This window comes from Paralichthys olivaceus, chromosome 2, assembly GCF_024713975.1.
Source record: "Paralichthys olivaceus isolate ysfri-2021 chromosome 2, ASM2471397v2, whole genome shotgun sequence".
Taxonomy (NCBI): Eukaryota; Metazoa; Chordata; class Actinopteri; order Pleuronectiformes; family Paralichthyidae; genus Paralichthys; species Paralichthys olivaceus.
In genome coordinates this window covers 5,440,482-5,455,270 of record NC_091094.1, presented here as the reverse complement: position 1 = coordinate 5,455,270, position 14,789 = coordinate 5,440,482, and the positions used below count along the sequence as shown (strand labels likewise).

At 41.8% G+C, this 14,789-nt stretch overlaps 1 protein-coding gene across 6 annotated transcripts in view; it reads left to right on the top strand.

The window, feature by feature from the left end:
• The window catches only part of ephb2b (eph receptor B2b), a 116,678-nt gene that overhangs the window by 93,025 nt on the left and 8,864 nt on the right, over window positions 1-14,789 (top strand). For 2 of the 6 annotated variants that reach the window (XM_020096742.2, XM_069532347.1), the window contains exons 6-13: window positions 2,470-2,594; window positions 4,413-4,575; window positions 6,281-6,389; window positions 7,877-7,941; window positions 9,585-9,698; window positions 9,813-10,060; window positions 13,970-14,185; window positions 14,615-14,764. In XM_020096742.2, coding sequence (XP_019952301.1) covers window positions 2,470-2,594; window positions 4,413-4,575; window positions 6,281-6,389; window positions 7,877-7,941; window positions 9,585-9,698; window positions 9,813-10,060; window positions 13,970-14,185; window positions 14,615-14,764 — 1,190 coding nt within the window. Of the gene's footprint in view, window positions 1-2,469; window positions 2,595-4,412; window positions 4,576-6,280; window positions 6,390-7,873; window positions 7,942-9,575; window positions 9,699-9,812; window positions 10,061-13,969; window positions 14,186-14,614; window positions 14,765-14,789 lie in introns of all 6 variants that reach the window. The other 4 variants (XM_020096739.2, XM_069532340.1, XM_020096740.2 and 1 more) reach the window with 3 other exon arrangements.

Sequence of the window (14,789 nt, the reverse complement as noted above, 5' to 3'; positions counted from 1 at the left end):
GGCATCTGTCCATCTTCTGTACATGAATCCATGAGCTGCCTTTGTTTCTCTGGCCCTGTATCAGGTTACTAGGCAAGGCTGCGCTGTGTTTAATGGAAATGCTATGCAGGAACAGGCCATGTGGCAGTCTTGAATATATGTACATCCGTAATGGGATACTCGTGAGTTCTCCTTAGAGTAACTGTTTGCCTTATTAGGCTGTCGTCCTGTGACTGCAAACAAACTAGTGAGTACAGTGAGATGGAGGAGATTCCTCAGACGGGTGTCCTGACTGCTTACTGTATACATTATTGTACCTCCGGCTCCAGGAAAAGAGGCGTGATGTATGTGAGCTGCGGAGTCACAGGCCATCACAGTGTAAGTGCTTCGCTGAGATGAAATACAGAACATCCATTTATTATCTGCTGGCAGCAGCACATGAGGACGTACTCAGACCCTTGACCATCACGGTTTATATGAGGCATCGTAATTTGTTGCCTCCGATGGATGCTTCTGTTTGGGTCAGAGGGCACGCAAGGCTTAGCTGATTAGCTGATGAGAATGAGTCGGGTTATAAACAGGACTTTTTATCATTGGCTCTGAGTCACCATGGTCACTTACAGACACTATATTATCTGCCAAGTTTCTTTGCGTGGAGTGCAGGTAAACTGAAGGGTAGTGTTTTGCTCTGTTGATTAGTTGTAGAGCTGTCTGTAGCACTATTACCTCACACTCTCTCTGTCTCTCATAGTTTCAGCTGCTCGTACCCGCCTTTTGCATTAAATGCAGTTTTCATGCACGTGTGAACTTCTTTCTTTTTCTAGTCTGTCTTGTCACTCTCTGTTTTGTGTGTGAGTGAACTGCATGCATATGCAGGTGACATTTAACTGTATCTCAGAAATGTATGAAATTATTACTTTCAAAAAGGCCAGTAACTGTAAAACTGTGTTTTACACTAAAACATAAAAACTTTTGGTTGGATCGCAGATCATGCATGGTCCCTCTACTGCAGCATACATGGAGCTTGAGAATCTTTGATAATAGAGGCGTGGCAGTTTTCCAGTCAGTTGGTTTCCCATAGAGAACGCGTGCCGGTGGAGAGACTTGTGTCTTTATTGCTCACACTCTGGAGAGCCACTATGCTGCTGGCTGAGGGCTGCATGTGTGTGTAGCATGGGCCTGTAGGGATGAGTGTGGGGCTCAGTGTCCATAAATCTTGGCCAGCACCCCTCCTTCACTGACTCCCCTGCCCACCCTACCCTTTCACACTCACACAGAGAGACTCCAGCTCAGAGGCCCGCAGGCTTTGCCCTGCTCCCCAGACAGAGCTTTTTATTTTCAGCTTCTCTTAGCTTTACACTAACCCACGGCACCCTGAACTAATCTTAATGGTTGTTGGAGGACGTGAGGTGATCACGTCCCTCTGACCTCATGGCTGCGCTAAAAAGAATGTGCAAAGTTGTAGGTCACTAGGCTGTGCAAGACCAGTGGGCCACCCATGATGTCAAGAGTCATTCATTCTTCTACAAGTTCTATACTTAAAAGTGGAGTGAAGTGTTTATTCTTAGCAAGAATAATTCTAATTTAGGCAAAATAATTATCCAGTAATTTGAAAGTTTGAAAAAAACTTTAAAAAGATATTTTCACTTTCTTTAAGAAAGTTTACAACCAGAATAAAGAAATGAATAAGTTATATGTTTTTTATTGTGTTGTGCAGTTTCATTATTGCTGGTAAGAGTGATGATGTTGTTTAGGATGCAGCAAACTGTTGATAATGAGCTACTTAAAAGTATCTTGCTATAAATTCAGCCTTGAAGCAAATAGAAGAAGTTTACGTTGCCTCTCTAATCTTAAAACAACAACAACAATGTTATAATTAATACGGTTTTCACAACAAAGTAAAGTCTATGATAATGTCATTTGCTGAAATATATGAGAGTGAAGAATTAATTTATGTTGACCTACAAATACAGTGAATCCTGCTGGCAGTAACTTGAGCTGTCATGTACAAGTACATTTGCATAAACTAAATTAAATTAAAATAATGTACCTTCATAAAAAAGGATGTTGTATGATTTTTGTGGCTCTTGTGATTTTCACTTTTATTTGTTAAGTTTATGTAGTCAACAAAATGAACCGTAATATGTGTCGGTCTGATGATTTGAAAGTGATTCATTTGCAGAAGCTGTTATTAGTAGAATGACAAGAGCAAATTAATCATGTGAAAATCACAGTTGCACATGCTGGGAAATCCCATGAGGCTGCCTTTGTGGTTTATCCATGTGTTGGGACACGCCAAACTGAGATGCACATACAGTTGCGAGACTCTAAAAAGACACTGCAGTGCATTAGGTACATTTTATGGCATTACATGTTTGTAGAACCCGGTGTTTAGCTGTGAGATTAAAGATGCTGTAAAACTCTATGCGTGACTGTGTAAAGTCGGTGGTGAATGATTTTTTTTTCCTCCTTGTCTTTGTTTCTTCACAGCTCCATCTACTGTATCAATAATGCACCAGGTTAGTCGCACTGTGGACAGCATCTCCCTCACCTGGTCCCAGCCTGACCAGCCCAACGGCGTCATCCTGGACTATGAACTGCAGTATTATGAAAAGGTACCATTGATGCAGTGACACATTCTTCCCCCAAGCCTACACTAATCCATATGAACGTTAGTTCCATTTCCTCTTCCCCCCATTCAGCTAAATAAATCATGTGCTAATGGCAGAAACTGACTCTTTGGTTTAGTTGTACATTTAAATTCAGAATATCTCCTCATGCTCGTTTGCATAACAGCACATCCTAGGAGGCATGTAGACGGAGCTCCTGAACATTGCTCAGAACTTATGCTCATTCTCTTTCAATTATAATCACAGTCAGTCACTGGGAAAGGAAACCGCGCTCAGCCCTGCAGTAGGGCCGCTGAGAATTGATGCGCAGAGACTTGTGGTTGAAACAATGGTGCAGTGCCTGCTGTAAAAATAGTATTCAAGGGGCGAGCTGCTCTGAATCTGCATACTTTCTCACAAGAAAACTTGCAGTGCATCGACTCAAGCGCAGTGATCACTTAAAATGCATCCAGGCATTCACAGACGTACAGTCACAATCACACACATGTACATGTACACATGCACATGTGCACAGCATTTTGGGAGCCTTCATCTGCATGTTGAGCCATTCCACTTTTAAATATAATTCCCGTCACTGACACTGCTGGAGAGAGCTGTCAAAACAATTGTCTCAGCCCCTGCTGTGGCTCAGAGGTGTGTGCTGAGCAGAAGCTTGAAGGGAGCAAGCTAAAACAGTCTCAGTCTGTGCTCTCAGACCTGTCAGCATTGTGTGCCAGTGAAGCACAGCTCTGATCATCAGAAGGCAGGGCTCAGAAAAGCCGCCTGACCTGAAACTGCCACTGAATGTACCTTCTTAACTGCAGCTGGTGGATGTGTGCTTCTCTGAGTCCTGCTGCTCGATCAAACAATTTCCTTTTTGTGCTAACAAATTATTCAGTTCTTTTGTGGTTATGTTAGAAATCTGTATAAATAAATGTTGGGATATGTTTTTCTTTGTCGAACATTTCTTCTCACAAAGACTATAAATCATACAAGGTTTCAAGAATAAGGTTTTGCTGTCTGGTGTATTTTGTGCTTATTAACAAGACAATTTTAAAAAGGTATGTGCTTATAAATTTCTGTTGATCCCATTTAATGTATTCAATTAGTAGTGCCTGTTATAAACCTGCCTGTTTGGAATGGGCTTGTTTGTGGTAATGCTGGCTGTAGCTTTCTTTCTGAAACTGTAAAAGTCATTGAGGTAAGACCATCTGCAGGACTCAGTCTGCGGAATCCTGAAGCTTTGCCACGGCTTCTGCACAAAGAGTTATTCACCGTTTATTAAATGTTCAGTGAAGCTCAACTCAGTACACAGAAGTGGAGAATCCGTTGTCGTGAGCGTGTCCATTGTCACGATTGACACGGGTTCCAGCCACTGCTGCTGCTACAGAGCACTGGTGGCCTGTCTATTCAAAGTTTATTAAGATTGGACTTATTGCTTGTCCAAATCCCACCAAATTCGACACCTCATTGGACCCTTACAATTAAATACACATGCTAAGTGTAAATCTGAGAAGACTAGTGGATCTCGAGATATGTGAGCCACAGACAGACAGACATTCAGAGAGACAGACAGAGATTTGTGGAATTATGAGACAGAAGATCTCCATCAATAACAAAACCTCTGAGCTTTTGTTGAGTTCATTTCAGCATCTTCTAACGTTTTAAAATCACTGCTCTAAAAGTCATTCCTGTGTCTGCTCACACTGACGTATCATTTGTCCAAGATCATAACCGAGTATGTAATTTCTTCATGTTCGCCTCTGCAATCAGACTGTAATTACTAATGTGTGCACATTTAACATGTTGTTTTTCCTCTCTTAGGACCAGTCAGAATATAACTCTTCCACTATCAGGAGCCAGACCAACACAGTGGTCATCCGTGGCCTCAAGTCAGGAAGCATCTACGTATTCCAGGTCCGGGCCCGCACCGTGGCCGGGTTTGGACGCTACAGCGGCAAACTGTACTTCCAGACCATGACTGAGGGTGAGAATTCAGCCGTTGTTCACCAAAGCACGCAGAGCAGTTATCACCTCCCATGTTCGGCCTATGGACACACCATGTAACATAGGATGGATCCAGACAGCTGTGGGAATGTTGTGGAGTAAACAATACAAGTGCCTTCAAACTGGATTAGTGTGGCTTGAAACAATATTCTTACTTTCATCGTGTCTTTTACGGTATTCGGAAACATCCCTCAAATTACGCGAGTGAAAATATTCCATTATTCCTTTTTTGTTTTTTTAAATGATGTTTTCTTTTATGTGGTACACAAATCTCTATCCAAACAATATGTTTTGCCAAAGTTGTGTTATTTCCATTTGCCACCACAAGCCTTTGAGTCAAGGTTGAGGTCGAAGTTGTCTTATCTTTGTACAATGACACAACTCAGAGAAGAAGGAACATTCAGTAAACATCAGTCATGTAGGTTAATGTTCCAGCCAAGGCCTGGGTTTTCCCCTCCGAACATCTCATTTCCTTCAGCCTGCTGTGCCCAGGGCCATCATTAGCCTGAACTCTCGTACAAACATCCCTGATGCTGCCACACGCACAGATCCCAGCACTTAACATCCATCAAACTGACTCATAGCAGTAAATATTGAGTAAACTACGTATATATAGGGATCATTGTCAGTTTTTCACCAAAAAACATCCTTGAAAATTCATTCAACGTGAATTTCATCAGCATTCACATTTATTGAAAAGTTGTGTCTTCTGCTGCAAGAAACATTATAGCATAAAGAAACTAGCTTTGTGATAAATACAACTCTTAAAATGCACCTGGTTATCGAAACTGAAGGGAAAAGTAGGCAGAAAGCACTCACCCCTCCAATTACAATTAAAGGTTCAGTGTGTTGAATTTAGTGACATCTAGTGGTGAAGTGTCATGTTGCAGATGAATACCCCTTACTCAATATTTTATAGTTTTCATATTGGAAAACAGAAACGCTAATATGTCAGATATGTGCAAGGCTCATACCAGCCAATTTTTTTTAGCCAACAGATAAATAGATCAAGCTCTAATTTAAAGGTTTATAATAATGTAATTGTCAAAACTGTCTCCTACCGTGACCTTTAAGTGGAGACTGATATTAAAGTTTTATTTAAAAAAAAAACATTGTAATGCATTATAAACCATGTATTAAATGTTTATACAGTGCTTATAAATAACACATAGGTAGAGTCACAAAAAGTTAGCTAGGTTACTTCTACAGTATAAAATGTAAAATTTATGCCGTCCAAAATTAGTAAGAGCTCCGGGGAACACCCTTATTCGTGTGTTTGGCTAAAACTGTGAAGTCATGTGTCGTATGCGGTGCTCAAGAGAAGGATCTGGCTCTGCCTCAGTTCGCCCATTCAGTAGCTGGATCCCTGCTCTTGGCTGCCTGATCGGCCTGGGTCTCACCCAAACATGCTCTCTCTCTTCACTTCACACACTTTCTGCCAGATGATTTGTCCGTATCCGCGGCATCTGAGCACATTCAGTGTGCCCCGGAAAATGGGCCACGCAGCCAGTCAAGATGCCAAAACGCTCATTGGTTCAGCCAGCCGTATGTCTGTCTGTCACCCACTGCTCCCTCCGTATGCAGTGGCTCAGATGCTTACCCATATGTTTCAGCATGTGACTCTGCGTGTGTGTGCGTGTGTGTGCATAGCGCTTTCTTAATGTATGTTTTCTTTCATCCTATAGAGGAATACAACACCAGCATTCAGGAGAAGCTACCTCTCATCATTGGATCGGCAGCTGCTGGTTTGGTTTTCCTCATCGCTGTGGTCGTCATCATCATCGTCTGTAACCGGTGAGTCAGTCCTGTCGCAGTCTTTATAAAACCGCCTGTAAGCTCATTGCCTGTAAAAGACATCTGCACAAGCTCACAAAGTGGACACTTTAACTTTTTAAATGTTGGGTGTTTTGTTCGATGAAGTGGCTTCAGGTTTCTTGGCATTATAAATGATGTGAGTTGTAAGTATATAACATACAAGTTCAAAGATGTTGATTCTTTGTAAATTTCAGTCTTTCAAATGAAGAAATAATGTTTAAAAGTCATTGTTGCTTTCAAAATGCTCTGTGGGTATCAAGTTTAAGATTTCAGTTCCCATTAGGGCCTCTTCTATTAAAAGTGTAGCAGTACCAGGTTTTGATTCACACAAGAATGAACAACAACAATTTCTGGGTTTGCATTCTGCTATTAGATTCCCTCGATGATCTTGGATCTTGGACAGAACATTTTGCATACAATATATTCCCATCATGGATTATGACGGGTTAATGTCATTGGTTGTGTGCTGCATTGTGGTTTAGTTTGGGAACATCGCCAGCACAGAATGGGAGGCTGTGGTCAGACAGTCAAAGAAATAAATAGGTTCAAATGCACTGTGGTGGCCCTATTGCAGACCTTAAAAATGATATTTTAATGTCTTTGTCAGGATGCCGGCCAAGGAAAACTGGCAAGCAGAACACAAAGTAAAATAAAACATAGTGAAGCTAGTGTTGAAAAAAACCTGTCTCATTATAGAATATCACATTTAAAACGATAAAAAATTGATTTTCGTCCGATTTTCACATAAATGCATTTCTTTTTTGCATTGTCATACAGCCAAAATCATACAATAATAAAGTGCTGTATATCACTCATTAATTTTGTTTAATTTGATATGTTTATGTGGTTTTGACCTTGTATTTTTCTCTCCTAATGAATGTCATGATTGTATAATTACTGGAAGTCTTTGGGATCAATTTCATGAAAGATAACATGAGGTCAGGGACTGATGAGGCACTGCAGCACAAACTGAATTTTATAAAGACATTGACAAATCAGCCGTATTGAATGTATCCAGTCTGTTTAATAAAGATGATATGAGCCCTGAGATAGGATCTGATGAGATAAGTGCATCCCTAATATACACTTGATATTTGAACTTTTTTTCATTAGATAAAGACATTTTTATCTCGTTTTAAACTCCCCCCTCATATCCATGTTTATTTGCAGTCTCTGTTGTGATGTTAGCTAAACAATGCGTCACATAACCCACATCATTAGTCCGTCTGAATGAAAACTGGTGATGTTTACATGCTCACCACGTTCATCTATCAAGGACATCCTTATTGTGGATTTGGCAAGAGGAAAACATTATTTTCCATCTACTGAGTCCAGGCTCTTCATGAGACCTTAGTGGGTGGTATTCTCAGTACAGGTAGACCCGGGGTTGTTTGATCTGTGTACCTGCCCCTCCCTGCTCTCTGTCTGTGAACCGGAGCTAGAGTTCTTTGTGTTTTCCCCAGGAGGCGTGGCTTTGACCGGGCTGATTCAGAGTACACAGACAAACTGCAGCACTACACCAGCGGCCACAGTGAGTAAACCAACTCTCTCCTCCGCCTGTGTTCACCGCTGGCTCTTCTGTTAGCACCAACCACACCTGTCTCCATGACTACCACCTCACACAGTCATCTGCATGGCTATCATTCAGCCCTCCGCTGCCTCACACACCTGTCTCCATGGCTACCACCTTGCATGCTGGCGTCCTTGGCTACAAACCAGCACAGCACCACTTCATTTGTCTGCCTTCCCCCCCACTTGCAAATAATCCCGCCTGTTGTTCGACTGCTCACTCGGAGCCCGGATTTAACCACATCAGAACCAGTGTTTTGAGCGTGTGCGCTCCGTGCATCATCACACTTCGTTGTTAACCAAATCCATTGTGGTGGAAATAGGTCAATCTTCACCCACATTAAGGCCATTTGCATGCTAATGCCACACGAGTCATTTTCCATTGTGGAAAAATTCAAAGGACTTGGTGAATGAGTGGAATTTCTCCATGATTTTCTCTCTTTGTACAGTAGTAAATAGCTTTAAATGACAATAATGTTGAAATGAATCTGGTGAGAAAGAGCTAAGAAGTAATTCCACTGTGGCTCCATCTTAAGACGTTAAAACAAATCCATCATTCTCCGTCCTCTATTTCCATCAGTTCATGACACCATCTTCATTTGTATATTCTATTGTGTAACTAAACACACGCTTCATCCTTTTTATGTCATTGATCTGATCGTGCTGTGTGGAAAAAGTCAAATTTGTGATTGAGTGAAGTCTGCCAGTGAAAAGCTTTTGATATTTCGTGGCTATTTACAGCCAAAGCGAACGTGTTCGTGTGCATCCTGTCCTTCAACACAGTCACAGTTCAGGCTCGTGCCCCTGTTGTTTGGTGGTCTCAGACATCGATAGGAGGGTGGTCTGTTGAACAGAGCTTCAGCTTGGGAAGAGATTGTAGGGCTTTAGTAAGAAGAGGGGGGTGGGGGTTCTCGTGGTAAGATCCTCTCCATCTGTTCATCTCTGCAGCACGTTTCTTCAGAGCAGAGTGCCAGGTTTTGGAGGTTGTGTGTGTGCATGCTCCTCTAGCACTGCAGCAGCCAGGCATAAGTTCAGTATCCATTCAAATAGCCTCAGGCCTGATGTGGAGGTGAGAGACGAATAATCGGATTTAAAACTCAGGACACTTAAGTCCCTGAACACTTAAAAGCCACCTTAAGCCAATTTACCTGGCATCAGGGCTTACGAGAGCCAATTTATTTCTTGGAGTAAAGCTGAGCGATGCTGATATAGGGCCCAGGTTTCTCTCTTGAGCGTTAATGGCACTATGACTCATAGGAGATGATGTATGTATATATATATATATACGTATATATAAACCCACCCTATCAAAACTAAGAGGACTGGAGGTAGCATGTCCTTGCTGGCTGAATAGCTCCATGCATTAGCCACGAGGCACCAGTCATAACCGTATTTGTACCTGCACTACCTCCTCCATCTGTCAACCTTCAGCGGCTGGATGTTAAACAAGAAAATGCATAATTGCTGTGAAGTGTGTGTGAATGCAAGGTGAAGTGGTCGTTAATGTACCTGAATGCATTTGACTGTCAGAGGCTGTAGGAGTGTAAGCACGACCACGAGACTCGAATATTATAGCCTCTCTTTCGTTTTTCCAAGTGACTCCAGGAATGAAGATTTATATTGATCCGTTCACATATGAGGACCCCAACGAGGCTGTGAGGGAGTTTGCCAAGGAGATTGATATATCCTGCGTGAAGATTGAACAAGTCATTGGTGCAGGTAATGGAAAAATCTGACACGTGGCTGGAATACTGCCCATGTAAAATGATTTCTAAATACAAGCAGGTGCTTAATTTTGCTCTCTGACATTAATTAAAACCTTCCCCTACACAGGAGAGTTTGGGGAGGTGTGCAGTGGAAATCTAAAGCTGCCGGGTAAAAGGGAAATGTTCGTGGCCATAAAAACTCTCAAGTCGGGTTACACGGAAAAGCAAAGGCGGGACTTTCTGAGCGAGGCCAGCATCATGGGCCAGTTCGACCATCCGAATGTCATTCACCTGGAGGGAGTGGTCACCAAGAGCAGTCCCGTCATGATCATCACCGAGTTCATGGAGAATGGATCCCTGGACTCCTTCCTCAGAGTAAGCGCCCCATTTTTCTGTTGTTTGTGTTGATTCTAGTTTCAGCTACAACACCCGGATATGAGGAACAACAAACACTTCTTCAAATTTTAATTACAGGCCAGTATTGGTGGTCTGACAAGTATTAAACAGATTTGATTAAAATTATAATCACAAATATTATGTAAACAATATAAATATACAAATACAATACAATAGTAGGTTTCTTCAGTAGAAACTGATACTGTAAATTAATTAATTTACTTGTCCTTGCCTGGCTCTTAAACTAGTCAGTTAGAGAAAGTTCACCTCAAAGTTAACTTCTATAGAAAACAGACCAATTTACCACTTTTGTATAGAATTTAAATGAGTGTTATATTCTCATTGCTCAACAAAATTGAAAAATATTCGTGAAATTTTAAAGATGTGTTCTATTCAGTGATAACAGTTGCATAGTTGGTAATAAAGAAAAAAACTGCAAAGTCAAACCCAGCAGTGCTTGATATCAGACTGACAGCAGCTAATGAAACTGCTGACAGCTCTGCAGTGTAACTGCTTGAGCTACCGTTAATGTGAGTTTCACTGGCTGACAGGACAAAGCTGCTTCACCGCCTCCAATCCTGGAGGTCTCAATTCAGGGCTTTTATTGTGATAAGCTTTCGAAAAAAAATCAGGCGATGACCTTAAAAGCTTAACGGGAGTTTCTGACAACTCCATCCACCAGTGTCTGTTACTGCTGAGCTACCTGCTAACTACCTGTCAAAATTCTACCAGAGGCTCTCACCCTTTGCCCTGCAGACAGAATATTATCATCATTCTTTCTGGTTGTTTCACCAGCTCACAGAATTAATTAACTACATCTGACTAAACTCAGTTGTCATTATGTTGAACTCAGAGAGTGTAAACTCTGACCTACAGATTATGCTAGACTGTTAATTATGGTAGATTATACTTGAGATCGTGGCTCTTGCTATTTGAAAGTTGCACTCTGTCAAATGGCAATTTTTATATAAAAACAGATTAATCCTTCGGTCCCAGGATTACTTTATTCAGACACCTGACAAGGATTTAAATCCTTGTTGCACATTAACTCACACTCACCTTCTTGCATGTGCACACACATTAGTCCAATAATTTGACAAGGTTTATACTCTCATGCTCCGTAATCGTCAAGTAAATATGATTATTATTCACAGAATCTCTACTTCTAGAACATTGTCAATCACTGCATCCTCAGAGCTGTTGTGCTCCACAATTAAGACCCGCTGATTATCTGTTTACCCCTGGTATCGATTCACGAAGTGTTTTCTCTTCAGTATTTTCTCTGTCTATCTTGACGAATACTGGGATCTTGCTGGTTAGATTCTAGGTTTTTCTGTTAATGCGGAACTGCCTGTGGATACTGAGACAGGAATCACACACTTGTTTTTCATGAGAAGAAATATTCAGCGCTTCTTGAGATTTTTAACTTTCATAACCTCCTCACCAGAGAAGGATGTTGCAGAGTACCGGCCGTGCTCTCCCAGTTACGACCTGAATAAATAATTCAAACACTTTGCAAGGCTTAAAATGAGATGTCAGAATTTAAAAAATGAAGCCGGCTATGAGATGTCACACAGCCCTTCCCCATCTGTCTAGGGATGTTAGTGAAAGGGAGACAAATCTTTTGGGCTAATGTGACTATTTCATATGCTTTCATCCACCAAAGAAATTGTGGATTTATGACATTTGCACAGAAAAATGTGGATTCTTTGTTAAATTTCAAATAATGTAATGGGAGCTCTCTCTTTAATGCAACACAGAGAGTAAGTTACGTAGGAATGCTACTATTATAAATTACCATAAGCCCCATCGTGTTCTTGTGTTTCTGTTATTTTGTGGATACAGATGTGAAGAATCTACAGTAAATGATGCACAACATTTATAAGACCCACTTAATTTCATTTGAATTACAGTAACTGACAGCTTGAAACACACTCTCATGCTTTACATTTGGCTTCCATCAGTTTAACCCCCCCTGAACATCAGTTTCAGCATCTCAAGACAACATCAAAACCGTCCTCCAGAAACGCACATGCAAGCTGCTGTCAGCAGCCGTTTACACCAGCGCCAGTGTCTCTATTTGCATTCTGCCTGCGACCTCCGAGGCACAAAGCATCAGCTCTTTTTAGAATTTGATCTGGCGGTGAAGGGTGTCTGTGTATATGTAGATGTTTGCCAAACACATTTGACAGCACATTCTGTTCAAAACAACGGGGGGAACCTCTGCAGCACCTCACCGTGACAGTTTATGACAACAACTGCTGACATTGTCAAAGCCTCTGAACATGGTCTGTGTTATCTCTGAGGTGATTGGTGGGCCGTTGTTTAAAACGCTCTCTACTAAAATGGTTCTCTGCTGAGCTGCTGAGCCGGCTGAAGGATTGTCTCCCCTGCCGCCTCGTGTAGAAAACACCCTGCAGGATAGAGAGAACATGGAGGATGGATTGATCAGAGCCTGGCTGCTGTCCATAGCCAAGCATGGGCTGAGAAAGTCAAGAGATGAAAGCTGGTCTTACATATGAGATTTTTTTTAAAAATAAAAAATTACACTACATCTTGGTTAGCAAAGCTGGACGAATACGTGGTTATTTTTCTTCCCTGCTAACCTGACCCCAAAGACTTTGGAGGAATCTTTCCAATTAAAGTAAATGCAAACACAGCACTCAGATTAGATGGCAATGTGTATTTGTGTGAAAGCCTTCATGAATAATGCATTCTGCTTAATTGCTCTGGTACATGAAGAGGAGCAGCTAGACGTGAGAAGAAGCATCCACTGGGCTAATGAGCAGCAAAACGTTTCAAAGGGAAATAGGCCAGTGGAGCGGTCATGCAGACTCTTAATATGGCCGTGCTCTTGGCTCTGCCCACCGCCTGCCCCTCCAATTCCTCTCTCTTAGCCTTTTCCGTCTGTCCACACCCGGCCCCGAGCTCCCATGATCCCTCCTCTAAAATCCTCTGTTCTCCAGGCTTCGTGGTGGGTGGTGGGGAGAGTGCAGGTGTGCGCAGTTGGAGGCACAGCTGCAGCACTGCTCCAGACGCTCCCCATGCATGGGGTAAAGCCCTCACCAAACCATAGAGGGGAACAGCTGTAGACAGCCAGCCAGGCTCAGCTTAGTCCCGCCCACAGCCTTGACAAGGCCGGCGAGCCCAACCCAACCTTAAGTGTCCTGCAGGGCCTTACTTAATACTTCAACACAACTACAAGACACATACAGATTTGTCAACATTATTTTTTATTTATTTATTTTTTCTTAGGATTTAAGTGGGAACAAATGTATAATATTAATGTCAGGATCTGTCAACATGAAGTGCAAAGATAATGATTTGCAAATTAATAATTACAAGAGAGAAAATAATAACAATAATGATAATAAATGTTATTGTTTATAGAACCTTTATTTTACAATAATGAATTTACATAAAAGACATGAATATATACAATGAACATTAAAAAAACGGTTGTAGAAAATTAATGGAAAATAAGATGGAAATAAAACCCAGAACATAAAGTGTGAGATAAAATGCGAGTCAGAAGAATAAGACCACTGAATAATAGTAATAAATTGATGCTAAGATGATACCAGTCTGTTTTGATCCAAACATTATGCAGCATACTAACTAATAGGGAACACTGCCAGAAGAAGAAGGTCGAGGCAGAGCAGGGTTTATTTGAAACATAAAATATTAACAAAAATCTCTTTGACTGGAGTTTGGTGCAGGTTCACTATCTTTTTTTGTGCCTTAAATGAAAGAAAGAAGAACTTTAAAATGTATCCTTAAGGCTTTTTACAAACATTGTGAGACCACCCAGAATCCCCAGTAGCATCTCCACCTCATGAACCACACCATGCAGTATGTTATGTAAAACAATATTTTATTATTTTTCAGCAAAACGATGGTCAGTTTACTGTGATCCAGCTCGTTGGTATGCTGCGCGGCATCGCCTCAGGCATGAAGTACCTCGCCGACATGAACTATGTGCACCGTGACCTCGCTGCCCGAAACATCCTGGTCAACAGCAACCTTGTGTGCAAGGTGTCGGACTTTGGTCTCTCGCGCTTCCTGGAGGACGATACGTCAGACCCTACCTACACCAGTGCTTTGGTAAGAAATATCCCTTTACAACATAAAATGAGATACAGACTCTTCAAGCCTGAGTCACACTGTTTTTTTTCTAAAAATCAGTTTAATAGTTGTCTGGCACTATCTGAACCGGCCTGATTGATAATCTTACTCATCCATTGCTGCCAGACAGTTTCATTTAATCCAGACTGATGTGCACAGTGCACTGCACTTCCTCACTGCTCTCCCTATCCAGACAGACATCACTCCTTCATGTGTTCTTCCCTTCCTCCTCTCTAGCAGTTCAAGTACCATACCTGACTCCCAGGGGTTTTGTCATATCCACCTTCCAGTTTGGGTTACCGTCAGCAGGGTTGCCCTGAATGGTGTCTCTTTCCGGAGCCAAGACGTTGTGATGGTCAGGTTTCGTTCTCGCTTTCCTTGCTTAGGTTGTGCCCTTTGTTTTCACAGGGTGGAAAGATCCCTATCCGATGGACTGCACCTGAAGCCATCCAGTACAGGAAGTTCACCTCCGCTAGTGATGTGTGGAGCTACGGGATTGTCATGTGGGAAGTCATGTCCTACGGAGAGAGGCCTTACTGGGACATGACCAATCAAGATGTATGTATTTTACCTACCTGTAGTC